General features: G+C 42.8%; 1 protein-coding gene across 1 annotated transcript; it reads right to left on the minus strand.

Moving 5' to 3' along the window:
* Window positions 1–729: 729 nt before the first annotated feature.
* On the minus strand, window positions 730–3,385 carry kcng2 (potassium voltage-gated channel, subfamily G, member 2; the record flags this gene model as incomplete). The annotated part of the gene is made up of 1 exon (XM_008287870.1): window positions 730–3,385. A coding segment is annotated over one exon (828 nt), but the record flags the coding sequence as incomplete, so codon positions are not given.
* Between the last annotated feature and the right edge of the window lie 9,792 nt (window positions 3,386–13,177).

The following is a 13,177-nucleotide window of genomic DNA, read 5'->3' on the forward strand; positions in this document are numbered from 1 at the left end:
CAGTGATAATTTTCCAGACATTGTGCCAGTTCAGGCCCGGCTCATTTGCGATCAGTCGAACAGTCAATCGACGATTGCCACACACCATCTGCCTGACGCGCTCAACATTGGCCTCAGTCCTGCTTGTTGAAGGCCTTCCGCTCCTGGGGTCGTCTTCAACATCCTTGGGTCCTCAAAAACACGTGAGCATGATATCAGTTCATCTCTGTACACTTGCTGCAGCAATCCCAGTGATTCTGACGGAGTTTTCCCCAACTGGACCAGAAACTTCAGGTTTGTTCGTTGCCCTATGCTCATTGCTTGAAACAGAAGATATGTATATAAAAGCATGTGGAAACAATGTCAATGGCTGCAAAGAGCTGAGATCACAGCTGTGTACTCCAGGACAATTACTTTGAAGGGGAAACTCGTAGTTTGTAGTTTCGGGTTGAAATATATCTTTTGTGACACCAGTCCTGGAACTTTTCTGACACACCTCGTCCTTTAGGCACATTCTGGACAGAATGCAAAGATATCAGAGATCACAGACGTTCATAGGAATGAATTGAATTCTGTTTGACTTGCGTACATGCACAGAGCTACGTGGACATGAGGTTTTCGATTCATCCCTCCACTGACACAGAATGCACCAGTAAGTAAACTGGAAATTGCTCTCGACCAAAGTAATCGACAAACAAGCCACATTATTTGTTCTGCAAGGCAGCAACAAAAAGAAACAAACAAAACAAATCATAACTCAGTGGGTTTTTTTTGGAGGGCTTTCAACTGTTCCCTTTAGTTGGCTTTATTGCTTTTATAAAGGTCAAGCGATGCCAAATGAGCCAAAACTCATTAACCAAAATACATTATTGAGACTGAAAATTACCAAAAAAAAAAAAAAAAGAAACTTGAGATTTGATTTTCTTCACTGTTACCAAACTCAGGAATAAAGTTTTCTTGCTCAAAAGTAGCTCTGAATGGTTTATTGTCATGTTGTGACTTTGTGATTTTAAAGATGCTAGGTAGTGTGCTTATTTTAGCATAAAGACCCATAGCGGGGGGAAACAGCTTGGCTGATTCATTCTAAAAGTTCTATATATAATTAAAAAGAAAGAAGAAAAACCTACTCCTACCAGCACCTGTAAAGCTCACTGATTTACACATTATAGTTTATTAGTTTAACCTGTTCTTATACCAAAGTGTAAAAATGAAATTGTGGGGTGACCTACTGACCACATCATTAACTTGCCAATGGTGTCCAGATTAAAGGAGATTTTAAGGTTCTATGTGCAACCTTTGAGAAGCATTCGATGACATTAGAGCACATGAATATCAGAATAATTCAAAGGTGCATGTCGACCACAGCTAGCCCAGGCTTGCACTGTAAACACATTGGATGTTTCTTGTCAACACTAATAAAGTTCTCTTCTTGTCACCTGTCTTTCCTTCTCTGCATGTATGATCTTTGGACCCGCTCCAGTCTGACGGAAACTGGACCAGAACAAGGTGATGTGGAAGGTCACACCAGAAGCAGACACATTCTCAGTCCGTTTATAAGCACTGGGTGGACCAGCAGTTTCAAAAGGAGTGACCAACATGCACTAATATGCTGCTGGACCTGCTGCACACAGAACAGAGAAGTTTGAATTACAACACAAACAGGCGAAGTGGGACGTCTTCCTCTACATTATTCTATCTTATATATCTTTATATAACAGCTGTTTGCAGTTATATTAATGCTACAGTAACATTTAAAATATTGCGTATTCAACCTTTAAAGTGTTCAGTAGTTAGTTTTAGATATCATGATCGAGTGAGGCTGGCTGTTTACTCACATTTCCAGTATTTATGCTAAGCTAAGCTAGTTTTGGCTTCAGCTTTATTTTTAGAGACACTGTTGTGGGACCAATCCTCTTGTCATTTGGCATTTAAAAAAAGACTACATTTCCCAGCAGACTGTAAAGCCCTTTGACAGATAAATACATTTCCTACCATGATATTGAGATGAAAAAGCTTCATTGCAAATAAATGCACTGACATCATCATGTACACACATGACACTTACATAACATGACTCCACCTACAGAAGTTGTTTGGTCTGGCGAAACACAACAGAGAGTGAATGAAAAGGATATTTGTCCTTAATATTAATGTTTGACATCTTAGTAAACAGGTTTATTTCAGACAATCCATTCAAGTGCAGCTTAATGAGAAACATGACTTCACATCCGCAGATCTGAATAGAAACGTGTGATGTTTTCAGACTGATCTGAATCGCAGTCGCAGTTTTTTAATCTCATTTGACTTGAGCTATTTAAACATGAATATTGTATTGTTACCCATATTTTAAAGTCAAATTTGTGGGAAAAAAAAGTAACTCTGCAGCTCCTCTGTAAAACTTGTGAGACTCAGATACACTCTGGTGCACCAGCACACAATCAAAGCAGAGACCTCGAGCTCCAGAAAAGAAAATCTCCTCCCTGTTCACAGTCCTGCAGCTTGTCATCTTTGAAGTCCCAGTGTGCGGTGTCACGGCCTTCCAGGCTGCCTCTCGAATACAGACAAGCAGACAGAGCAGCTAAGTTTTCATGGACGCTCTAATCTCAGCAGCTCTCTGAGCAGCCATGGACTTTCTCCGTTGCGCTGCCGACGCAGCGGCCTCTGTGATGCCGTGGTAGCTGTCCGTCTCCTGAGAGTCCTCGCTGTTCTGCGACTTGGTGCTGTCCTGCGAGTCCGGCTTCTGCCTCAGTGCCCGGTTCTGCTCCTCCTTCAGCTCTACGTAGGAGCGAGAGAAGGTGTGAAAGATGGATGTGACGGGGAAGGCCATGAGGAGGATGCCGCTCAGGATGCTGCTGAGCGCCACCACCTGGCCTGGGATGCTTCTGGGCACCATGTCCCCGTAGCCGACTGTGGTCATGGAGATGACTGCCCACCAGTAGCTACCAGGGATGCTGGTGAACTCCTGCTTGGCTCCCATTTCACTCTCAGCTAGGAACACCAGTGGTGAGAAGAGAGCCATGGCCACACACAGGAACAGCAGCAACAGGCCAAACTCACGCGTACACCTCCTCACCGTCAGACCAAGTGTCTGCAAGCCTAAGGAGTGACGGGCCAACCTCATGACGTAAAAGATCCGCAGAGCTCGGAGGACTCGGAGGACTAAACCCACCTTCTCCAGGTAGTTGTTCCCTGAGCCCGTAGACTTCCCTCCCACCGACAGAGAGTCCACTATGAGGGTTATGTAGTAGGGAAGGATGGCCACCACGTCGATGACATTGAGAGGTGTGCGCAGGAACATACACTTGCTCTGAGTCTGTATGAAGCGCAGCAGGAACTCCAGGGAGAACCAGGCCACGCACACCGTCTCCAGAACAAAGATGTTATAGCACCTCTGGGAGCACTCACCCTGCAGAGGAGAGGAAAAAGCACATACAGACCGGCATTAAGGGGGATGTTACATTACGCTACAGCAATAACACCCTTCAGCGAGTGAGACACGAGAAGTTCAAAAGCGCTTCAGATGACCTGAGGACGCAGCATGGAGTCATTAATTAGGCTTTTCAAAGCCTGTTAGATCTCGCAACAAAAAGGTAAGTTTGTTCTCTCATCGAACAAAACGCAACGGAGAAGGTGCTGAAAGATGCATGAAGCGTAAAACAAAGTCTTTGATTAGCAGGTCTCGTAAAACTCACCGACTCTGACGTGGAACCTGAGGGAGCCGGAGGTGGAAGACGTGCCGACGGTGTTACGTAAGAAACTGTCAAATGAGGGCAAGCTGTGGATTTTTAGGCTGAAATATTCCCTCCTTTAATGATAATCTATTTTTTGAAGACTGCTGAAATAGTGTTCATAAATATTTGAAAATATAATTATAAGAGATTACTTGGTTATTAAGTCACCCCTGGAGGAGACTGAAAACAGAAAATGAGTATGCTTTTAATTTTTCTGGCATTACTGAGTGTTATTAATGACCAAAAATATTCTTTCTTCGACACATTTGAATGGGTTGATTGCGTTTGGATTAATTACAATACGTAGCGACAAAGAAACGGTAAAGAAAACCTTCTCTGACCTCTTGAAACTCGTAAATCTGTCACATCTTTTCAGACTCTTTGTGCTCAGATATTTGCGGCAGCCCTTCTGAGGTCAGGTGGAAACATGCGGTGAAGTCGGCAGGTTGTTAGAGCGACATGTACGAGCGCCGCGGTTGTCGAGGTGGTCTCCGTGTGCACAAGTGTGAGTATGTAAGCAAACCATTTTCCTCGGTATTTGCTCAGTCAGCCTCATGCATTTTTCAAAGTATACACTCAGTTTTGCATACAGTGTGGTTTTTGCCCTTGAGACGTCAAACTTACTAAACCCATTAGGACCATGTAAATGACTGAATGGCAAAGCTGGAGTTGCAGTTTTTCACACAGCAGCAGCAGAAGGAAGAAGCTGTTAACATCAAAGTTCACAAATAAAATGGAAGGAAACTGTAAACGTGGTGAGTAAAGAAAAAGTAGTTATTAAGATAAAAAGTGGTAACTTGTGCGCTCTAACAATGCTGGCATTAGTGCAGCGGCACAGTCTAACGACAAACATTTTTCTGGCAGGATGTTTGGGTTGATCGCAGTTGGAGTTCACTCTCTTCGACAGATTAAGGTAATTTCAAGCTCTCCCAACCTCACTGGGCAACGCTATTTAGTTCTGAAATAGTGGTGGTTCAGACTCACACATCAACAACGTACCACTGTTGTCCAAAGTGGAAGGTGGTAACTCATGTCCAAACTTGCAAAGATATTTTGCACAAAAACACACAAAAAAGTCACATTTTAATAGCAATCTAAAACACAATAAATGTTAGAAGTAGAATCGAGGCTGTAGCACCCAGATAGCAAGAAACCTGCAGGCAAACAGCAAAGAATAAATGAAAGCATGAAGGTCAAAGTGTACACATTTTACAACTCAGGAAGCAAAATGAGAAAGTCTGAGGATATCAGGGAGAAAAAGAGAGGAAAGCCAATATTGGGTCAAATTGACCCGTAACAGGAGAGTTAAATTGTTTGTCTACTTCTGTGAAAAAGCAGGTCAACAGTTGTTCAAAAGTTAAATAAAAACAAACTTAGATGTAATGCCAGTGCAGTAACAGAGGCCTGGTACATCCGCCCATCATGACACCAAAACATATAGCACTCTCTTGTTTTTTCTATTTGTCACAATCACAACAGAAAGCATCCCTTGGCTTTGGTCCACCGTAAATTAAAATGAACAATAGGGAGTGAGCTGTGTACCTCAGCACAGCTCCATATTCCCCAGCCAGCTGCTAACAAACCCAGGGTTTGGCTTCATGCACTCATTCTGAAATGTGATATAATACAGTAAATATGAGGTTAATAGCAGATTGTCAGCTTCATTTTGAAGGGATTTTCAGCCAAATTGGACCAGATATTTAGGAACAAAAACTGTCTTTGTTCTCCCTTTTCAGAAACATTTGGACGGATCACTGAAGCTACAATACTTTGCTGAATATCACGGCACAGTCCTGTGAAAAAACAAGTACATCCCATTTAAATTACTAACTTTTTGGACCTTGGTCTCCTTTAATACAGCGTCCACAGATAATGGGGATAATAAAAGCGTAAACAACACACATGGAAAATTAATAATTCAGTTCAACAACTCAAACTGACTCTTGATCTCTGCTGTGAATCCATTAAGTCCTCATGCTCCTGTGGCAAAAAAAGCTTGATGTGCTGTTGCAGCAAAATCAAATTTCAGCTCTAATCCACCCTCTAACCACATGCAGTCATTTCACATCCAAAGTAATAAGACTCTGAAGCCAAAACAAAAACATGTGCCATCCTAATCCTGAAGGAACTCACTGTTTTTCTCATGTTAACCAGCATGTTTCACAGTTCCTCTGTCATTCTGTTCCTCCGCGTCCACGAGGGAATCTGTCTGTTTGTGACATGTTTGCAACTAATACCATCCATCCCCTTTCTCTGAGTCTGACCATCGTATTTGTATTGTTCTCTGTCAGAGGCTTTCTGGCTGAGTGCATTTCCCACTCCCTCCCGCCTCTTCTCCTCACTGCACAGGCTCTGATGTACGCAGATGTACCGCAGAGGATCAAATTAAAAGCAAACAATTATGCGTCTCAGCGATCAGCGGGACTCTGACCCTGTCACAGCTGAAGACAGGCATGCAAACCAAACAATGCAGGAAGTGACGGCTCACCTCCGATCTGCACGGATTAGCTGGAGTGGGTCTGATTCACCAAACAGCCAGACTTCAAGTGTTGAGCTGGTTACGTCGTCGGCACACCCAGGCTTTTAATGGATCTATTTACCGCCCTCATTTGTTCACCTCGCTGGGCTTTACTGTGTGTGCTGAGTGTCTGTGCATGTGTTTGTTCTGCCACCCAGATTGAGTTTCAACACTTTTTGCCTCGCTTCCAGAAACCATCTGAACGTGCCTCTTCACGAAGCAAGACTCCTATTAGAGACGAACAGTGCGACTGAATCTTTAACGTATTCTCCACCATTAATGGCACGTACTATTTTTAGACAAGTGACTGCATGATGCAAGCAATATAGAGTGTTTTGACGTTAAATACATTTTCAGAAGCAACAAAAAAAATATTGACATCTGTTTGAAATCCGGAGTCAGGCTGTGGTAGCAGCAAGTTAAGCAAGATAATCCAGACGTCCATCTGCCCAGCAATCTTTTCCAGCTCTTCCTGGCGATCCTGAGGCGTTTCCTGGCCAGATGAGATATAGAATTTCTCCAGTGAGTTGGTCCACCGCAAACTCTCCTACGAGTTGGATGAACCTGGAAGACCTCCAGCAGAAGGTGCCAGGAGCATCCTGACCAGATGCCCAGACCACCCCAACCAGCTTCTGTTAGCATGAAGGAGCAGCGACTCTACCCAGAACTCCTTCACCTTCACCTCAGGGTGAGGCCAGAAACCTAATGGTGGAAACACATTTTGGCCACATTACAGCCTCATTCTTTCAGGTGGAGAGCTGGAATGTAGATCAACTAGTAGATGGAAAGTTTTGCTTACTTGGGGGAATCAACTTACTCCCACTCTGTATTCAGTCACAAATTGATTGAAACCAACTAAAGGATCAAAGATGCTTCATTAGAATGCAGCTTTAACTCACTTACACGTCTTTACTTTTCAAACCCAGAGGATACATCTATGTTTTATGTATAGTCTATAGATTTATAATGACAAAGAAAAAACAGCGCAGGTGCGACAAAATGCAGACACTACAAAAAATGTAAGGGCTGGTCGCATGCACCTTTTTTTTTTTTCTTTCATGTGCTTGTTGGTCCACAACACACATTACAGCTTCTGATTGCAACTGCATCTCCTGGACAGATTCAGAACAGATATAATGTGCATGTTCACCATAGACTGTATAAAAGATGGATGTAGCAACCGGCCCTGAAAGATGAAGCCAACCCGGAAGAGTCAAAAACCTACGTCCGCCAGCTGCTGGCTCCATAAAGCCCTGGCTCCCATAGACTTGAATTTGAAAAGAAGTGATCACAGATCATGAAATACTGCATTTCTACAGCTCAGGATTTTTTTCTTATTAGTTTTCATGGCCAGATCCAGAGATCAGGTGGCCAATCTGAAAATAAATCAATACGGAATTTTTAAAAAATCATCAAAATTTTGCGGTGCAAGGGGCGTGGCTGGTTTGATTGACAGTCGGCAGCGACCATACAGACGAAGCGAGCAGAAGGCGGTAAATGTGGGCGGGGCAGAGAGGGCCCGCCTCTCAATCCATCTGACCAATCGCTGCTCCTATGGCTCCGCCCCCCTCCGACAATTTTTGCGTCACTGGCTCCAAAAATCCAAGATGTCAACCAGGAAGTAGCAAAACCCTGGCTTCATTTTCTCAGTGCAGAAACCAACGGGTGATGTCATGGTAAAAACGTCCATCTTTTATACAGTCTATGATGTTCACACAGATCATACTGAAAGTTTTCAGTTGTCTTTGTTGCCTCACTCTGGTCTGCTCATTCCTGCTCCCTGTGGCCTCTGTGGGATTAACACCGACATTGTAATTGTGGAGAAATGCAGTTGTAGTGGGTGTTCTAGGGGGGTTTGCCCCCAGTCAAACACAAGCGGCAGATAAAAGCCCATTTAACACAGCCAATCAGGGGAGATTTATGTATTATCAGAAGTATGTTTTGATTTTGTAACAGAAAAGACTTCAAGGATGCGGAGCAAGTGTCTGGTTTGGCAAAAGCAGCGCGCACTCTGAATGGACAGAGTCTGCCTCCTACACAGTAGATGAGACAGAGGATGTGCAGCGCAAATAAGAAATTCAAGAAAGTCATTAGATCTTATTTTAAGTTTATTAAATTTAACTTTTTTCTCAAAGATAAATAATCTAGCCAAGTGCCATGTACTGAGTTATTTGGCGTATTTCAAGGACAGTAATCTTGATTTGTCTTAGTGAGGTCTACAGTCTTGTTGTTCAGCTGACAAGAAACAGGTTGACCAATGCACGATAAAGTTTTAAAGAGTTTTACATTATATGTCTGACAGTTCATTGCTTGTATGAAGCTATAAAAGATTACGTCAGTACTTAGAATATCTTCCATCCATCCAATAGCTCTACCCACTTATACATCAGAGGGTCTCAGGGTACATCAGACAGATCCTCAGTCCATTGCTCTTCACACACAGACATTCGCCCTCACATCCACTCATACGGCCAATTTAGCATCACCCATTAACCTAACATGCGTGTCTCGTGGGAGGAAGCACCTGCAGAAAACCCTCACAGGCACAAGGAAAACATGTCAACCACACAGGGAGGCTCCAGCCAGGTTCAAACCCACAACCTTGTTGCTGTGAGGTAACAGTGCGGCACTGGGTCATTAGCATTAAACACAGAGTACAGAGTGTGAATGTCATTGTAGGAAGGACTCATTGCCGGATCTGTATTTGGTCATAAACAATGAGTAAGGTTATGACAAGTGTCACTTTCTTTATTTCCATGTAACATTCATGCAGTGTGCAAGGCAGCGATGATCTTTCCACCGGCAGAATCGTGGAGCGATCATAGTTTAAGTACATTGAAACCTAAATAGTCCACATTGCTGAATGTGGTTGTCCCTCTATTTTTAGCCCCGTGTCAACCTGCCCATGGTGTAGCAGCTCTCCCAGTGCATGCTAGACGAAAGCCTCCTGCCCCCCACAGCTACCAATATATTCAACAGCCATTAGTCCTTATTTAACCTGATACAGCTCACCAGTAACACTCGGCCTCATGCCTGTCTTCTGCAGAACTAAACGCTGTCAGTCAAGCATATTCTCTATCCTCATCCTAATTCTTCTCCCACAACTTTAAAACGACTTTCCTTCTATATAACACTTGTGACAGTGAGCGCTGAGTTTGAGATTATTGCGAGTAACCAGGAAGCCTGACAAAGCGGAGACAGAGAATCTGAGGAGCGAGATGGCAGCGAGGCTCCAGCCTGAGGGGGGAAATGAGGACAAAAAGTCATTTTACACAAATTATTACAAGCAGGACAATGTTTACACTGAGCTAATAGCTTAGTGACCTGTTATGTGTCCGATAATTTCTCACAGTCGCCAAATAACAACACTCTATCAGTCATTTCTCCACCTCACCCCTACAGTCCAGGCTGTCGGAGCTCATGCTTCCTCACTACATCTGTGAGTTGATGTGAGTACAACTTCGGCGCTGAATCTTGTTTTGCAGGTCGAATTATTCGGCTCGCAAATTTAATCATAACACAACCCTGATTACTTTGCCTGGAACTTTTTAAAGATTTTCGTAATCATCGTTTGCCGAGAAGAAAATGTCCAACTCACCAAACAACACAAATTTATTTATGTTTCAGCAGCCTGATGACACTGCAGTAACTCACAGAGCGCTGGCCTCAGCCCAAGCTGCTCTGCTGCCTGTCAATATGTATTTATTACACTCAGCTCTTTGGGGGAGGGCAGGAGAACTTTATGACCAGTGTTTTCTGCTCTTTGCTGGGCAAAAATATTTGCATTCTTTCCACCAGCAGTCCACACATTTAACCAGCTTTCAGAGTATGTACATGTTTTTCCCCCTGTGAGAAAGCCGCTCTCACATTTGCATGCATTAATGCATCCATTTCACCTGTAACTGCTGCTAATAGCTCGCAGTGTGCATTTGCACACATGAAAGCACCGTCAGATGTGCGCATTTGATAATGGTGTTGCTGAATAGACGGCCATACATTTAAACCTGCAACAATATGACGGCTCTGTCTTTACGCTGTTATGGATATCCTGCTCTCTGCTGCGGTGACAAGCCAAATTCCCCATGGGGGTCATTACATTTTCATCTAATCTGAGCTAACCTTAAGCACCTATGATATTGATAGCTATTGCCTAATAAGCACATGCTCTCATTCTCTCTCCCCGTATGTTAAAATACACCACTATGACTGATAGAGAGCAAAGGAAATGAAGGCTGCCTGAGGAAATGTGAACGAGTGGCCTGGTTTTAACGCCTGCTCTTGTTGTTTATATCTAGAAGTTTGTAGAGAGGGCATTTCATTGTGATGCAGACACATATTTATTCCAAATACAGTGCCGGAAACGAGTATTTGCCCCCTTTTCAAATTCTTTTTTTTTTTTTTTTTGCATATTTTCCCCACTTTAATGTTTAAAATGTAAATATTAGATAAAGACAACCCAAGTAAACACAAAATGCAATTTTTAAATGATGACTTTTTTTTAATTAAAGGGGAAAAAAACTATTCAAAGCTAGCTGGCCCTGTGTGAAAAGCAATTGCCCCCTGAACTGGTTGGGCCGCCCTCAGCAGTAACAACTGAAATCAAATGTTTTCTATCACTGGCAACAAATCTTTCACATCTCTGTGGAGATGTTTTGGCCCACTCTTCTCTTCTGGAGGGTTTTCAAGCATGAACGGCCTTTTTAAGGTCATGCCACAGCATTTCAATCTGATTCAAGTCTGGACTTAGACTAGGCCACTCCAAAACCTTCATTTAGTCTTTTTTTTTAAGCCATTCAGAAGTCAACTTGCTGGTGTGTTTTGGATCATTGTCCTGCTGCAGAACCCAAATGCGCTTCAGCTTGAGGTCACAAACTGATGGCTGAACATCCTCCTTCAGGATTTTCTGGTAGAGAGCAGAATTCATGGTTCCATCAATCACAGCAAGTCGTCCAGATCCTGAAGCAGCAGAGCAGCCACAGACCATCACACCACCACCACCATGTCTGACTGTTGGTATGATGTTCTGTTATTCATACTGTGTTACTTTTACAGCAGGTGTAACGAGACACACACATTCCAGAAACTTTTGTCTCGTCAGTCCACAGAATATTCTCCCAGAAGTCTTGGAGATCATTCAGATGTTTGTTTGCAAAAGTAAGAAGAGCCTTTATGTGGTTTTGACCTTAGAACTCTGCCATGGAGGCCATTTCTGCCCTGCCTGTTCCTCACTGTCGAGTCATGAACACTGACCTTCACTGAGGTGAGGGAGGCCTGCAGTTCTTTAGATGTTGTCCTGAGTTCCTTTGTGACCTCCTGGATGAGTCGTCGCTGTGCTCTTGGGGTCATTTTGGTCGGCTGGCCTCCTGGGAAGGTTCACCACTGTTCCATGTTTTTTTTTCCATTTCTGGTTCTCACCGTGGTCTGCTGGAGTCCTAAAGCTTTAGAAATGGCTTTCTGACCCTTTCTAGACTGATGTCAACTACTTTATTTCTCATCTGTTCTTGAATTTCTTTGGATCGCAGTATTTTGCTGCAGCTCTTTGAGATCTTTTGGCCGACTTCATTTTGTCAGACAGGTTCTACTGAAGTGATTTCTTGATTGAACAGGTCTGTAGGTAATCGGGCTTGGGTGTGGTCAGTAAAATTGAACTCAGCCTTCCAAAACAGGTGATTAGCCACAGTTAGCTCATGATTTAATAAGGAGGGCAATTATTTTTTCACACAGGGCCAGGTAGGTTTGGGTAACTTTTTTTCCATTAAAACATTAAATCATCATTTAAAAACTGCATTTTGTGTTTACTTTGGTTATCTTTGTCTAATATTTGAATTTGTTTGATGGTCTTAAACATGTAAGTGGTGGAAATATTCCAAAAAATAAGAATTTGAGAAGGGGGCACAGCGCTGTAGATGTTATGCCTTTCGAAGTGCTTCAGTAGAAGGTAAACAGATTTCTTTTGGACATGACAACTCTCTTTTTTGGTTCTTGAAGACCTCTCATCCAAGAGACTCCTCGGGTCTGGTACAAAGTTCCAAGTATATATTCTCTGCCTTCTAATGAAGCACTTAGGTTTACCATGACCTGGATGACTGACAATCTACACACAGAATTTATTTCCATCAACACTCATGCACTGGGTTAACACAACTCAAGTGGGCTGAAAATGACTGCCTTAAAAAATATGTTTTGAGTGATATTCCATTTGAGCAGAACATTTGGACAAGAGATTAAAGCTCAGTCTTCCGGGACTCAAAATCCTCTCCGTGTTTTGATTAGGTTTTGGCACAACTGTATCCCCACATCCTCTGAGATTTATCAGTCAATATCCTTCATGTTTTCCACACAGCAAAGTAACTTTGTGGCTAGACTGAAAATAAAAACACTTTTAACATATTTAGTATTATCATCACCGTTGCAGTTAATGGCACACAAGACTACTCTAGTCGAAATGTCTACTAATGCAAATGCTTCTATGGTAACCAGAGAAGGATTTTCTAATATTTAAAGTCAATGACGTTCCCTCTTCATGTGTTGAGAGGCTGTTCAGCTGGGTGTGCTTGCAGCTCTGCAGGGAGGAGGAATTAGAGCAAGCACAGCTGGAGCTTTACTGTTGCAGTAAGTAACCAAAGGCCAAATAGGTTATTTAACCTCTTTTTCACTCACTGTCTGACGGTTCTCAATCAACCCTGAATTTTAATGACAATGCATCAGTCGGCTGATGATACACAGTATTTATCTATGTGAGATGGCAACAGCTTAGATTTCACTGTTTGCTGTTTGGAACTTTGGAATACTTCCAAATTTCAAGCCTGGTGTTTGTCTCTGCTGTTTCCTGCTCCAGTCAGACTGCATTATTGTTCCAATACATAAAGTTACTCTTAAATTACATTATTGCTGTATGGGCATAAGCTAATAAATCATCCACAATTTAGGGGAACCAGATTCCTGTATT

This window comes from Stegastes partitus, unplaced genomic scaffold (genome assembly GCF_000690725.1).
Source record: "Stegastes partitus isolate 25-593 unplaced genomic scaffold, Stegastes_partitus-1.0.2 Scaffold525, whole genome shotgun sequence".
Taxonomy (NCBI): Eukaryota; Metazoa; Chordata; class Actinopteri; family Pomacentridae; genus Stegastes; species Stegastes partitus.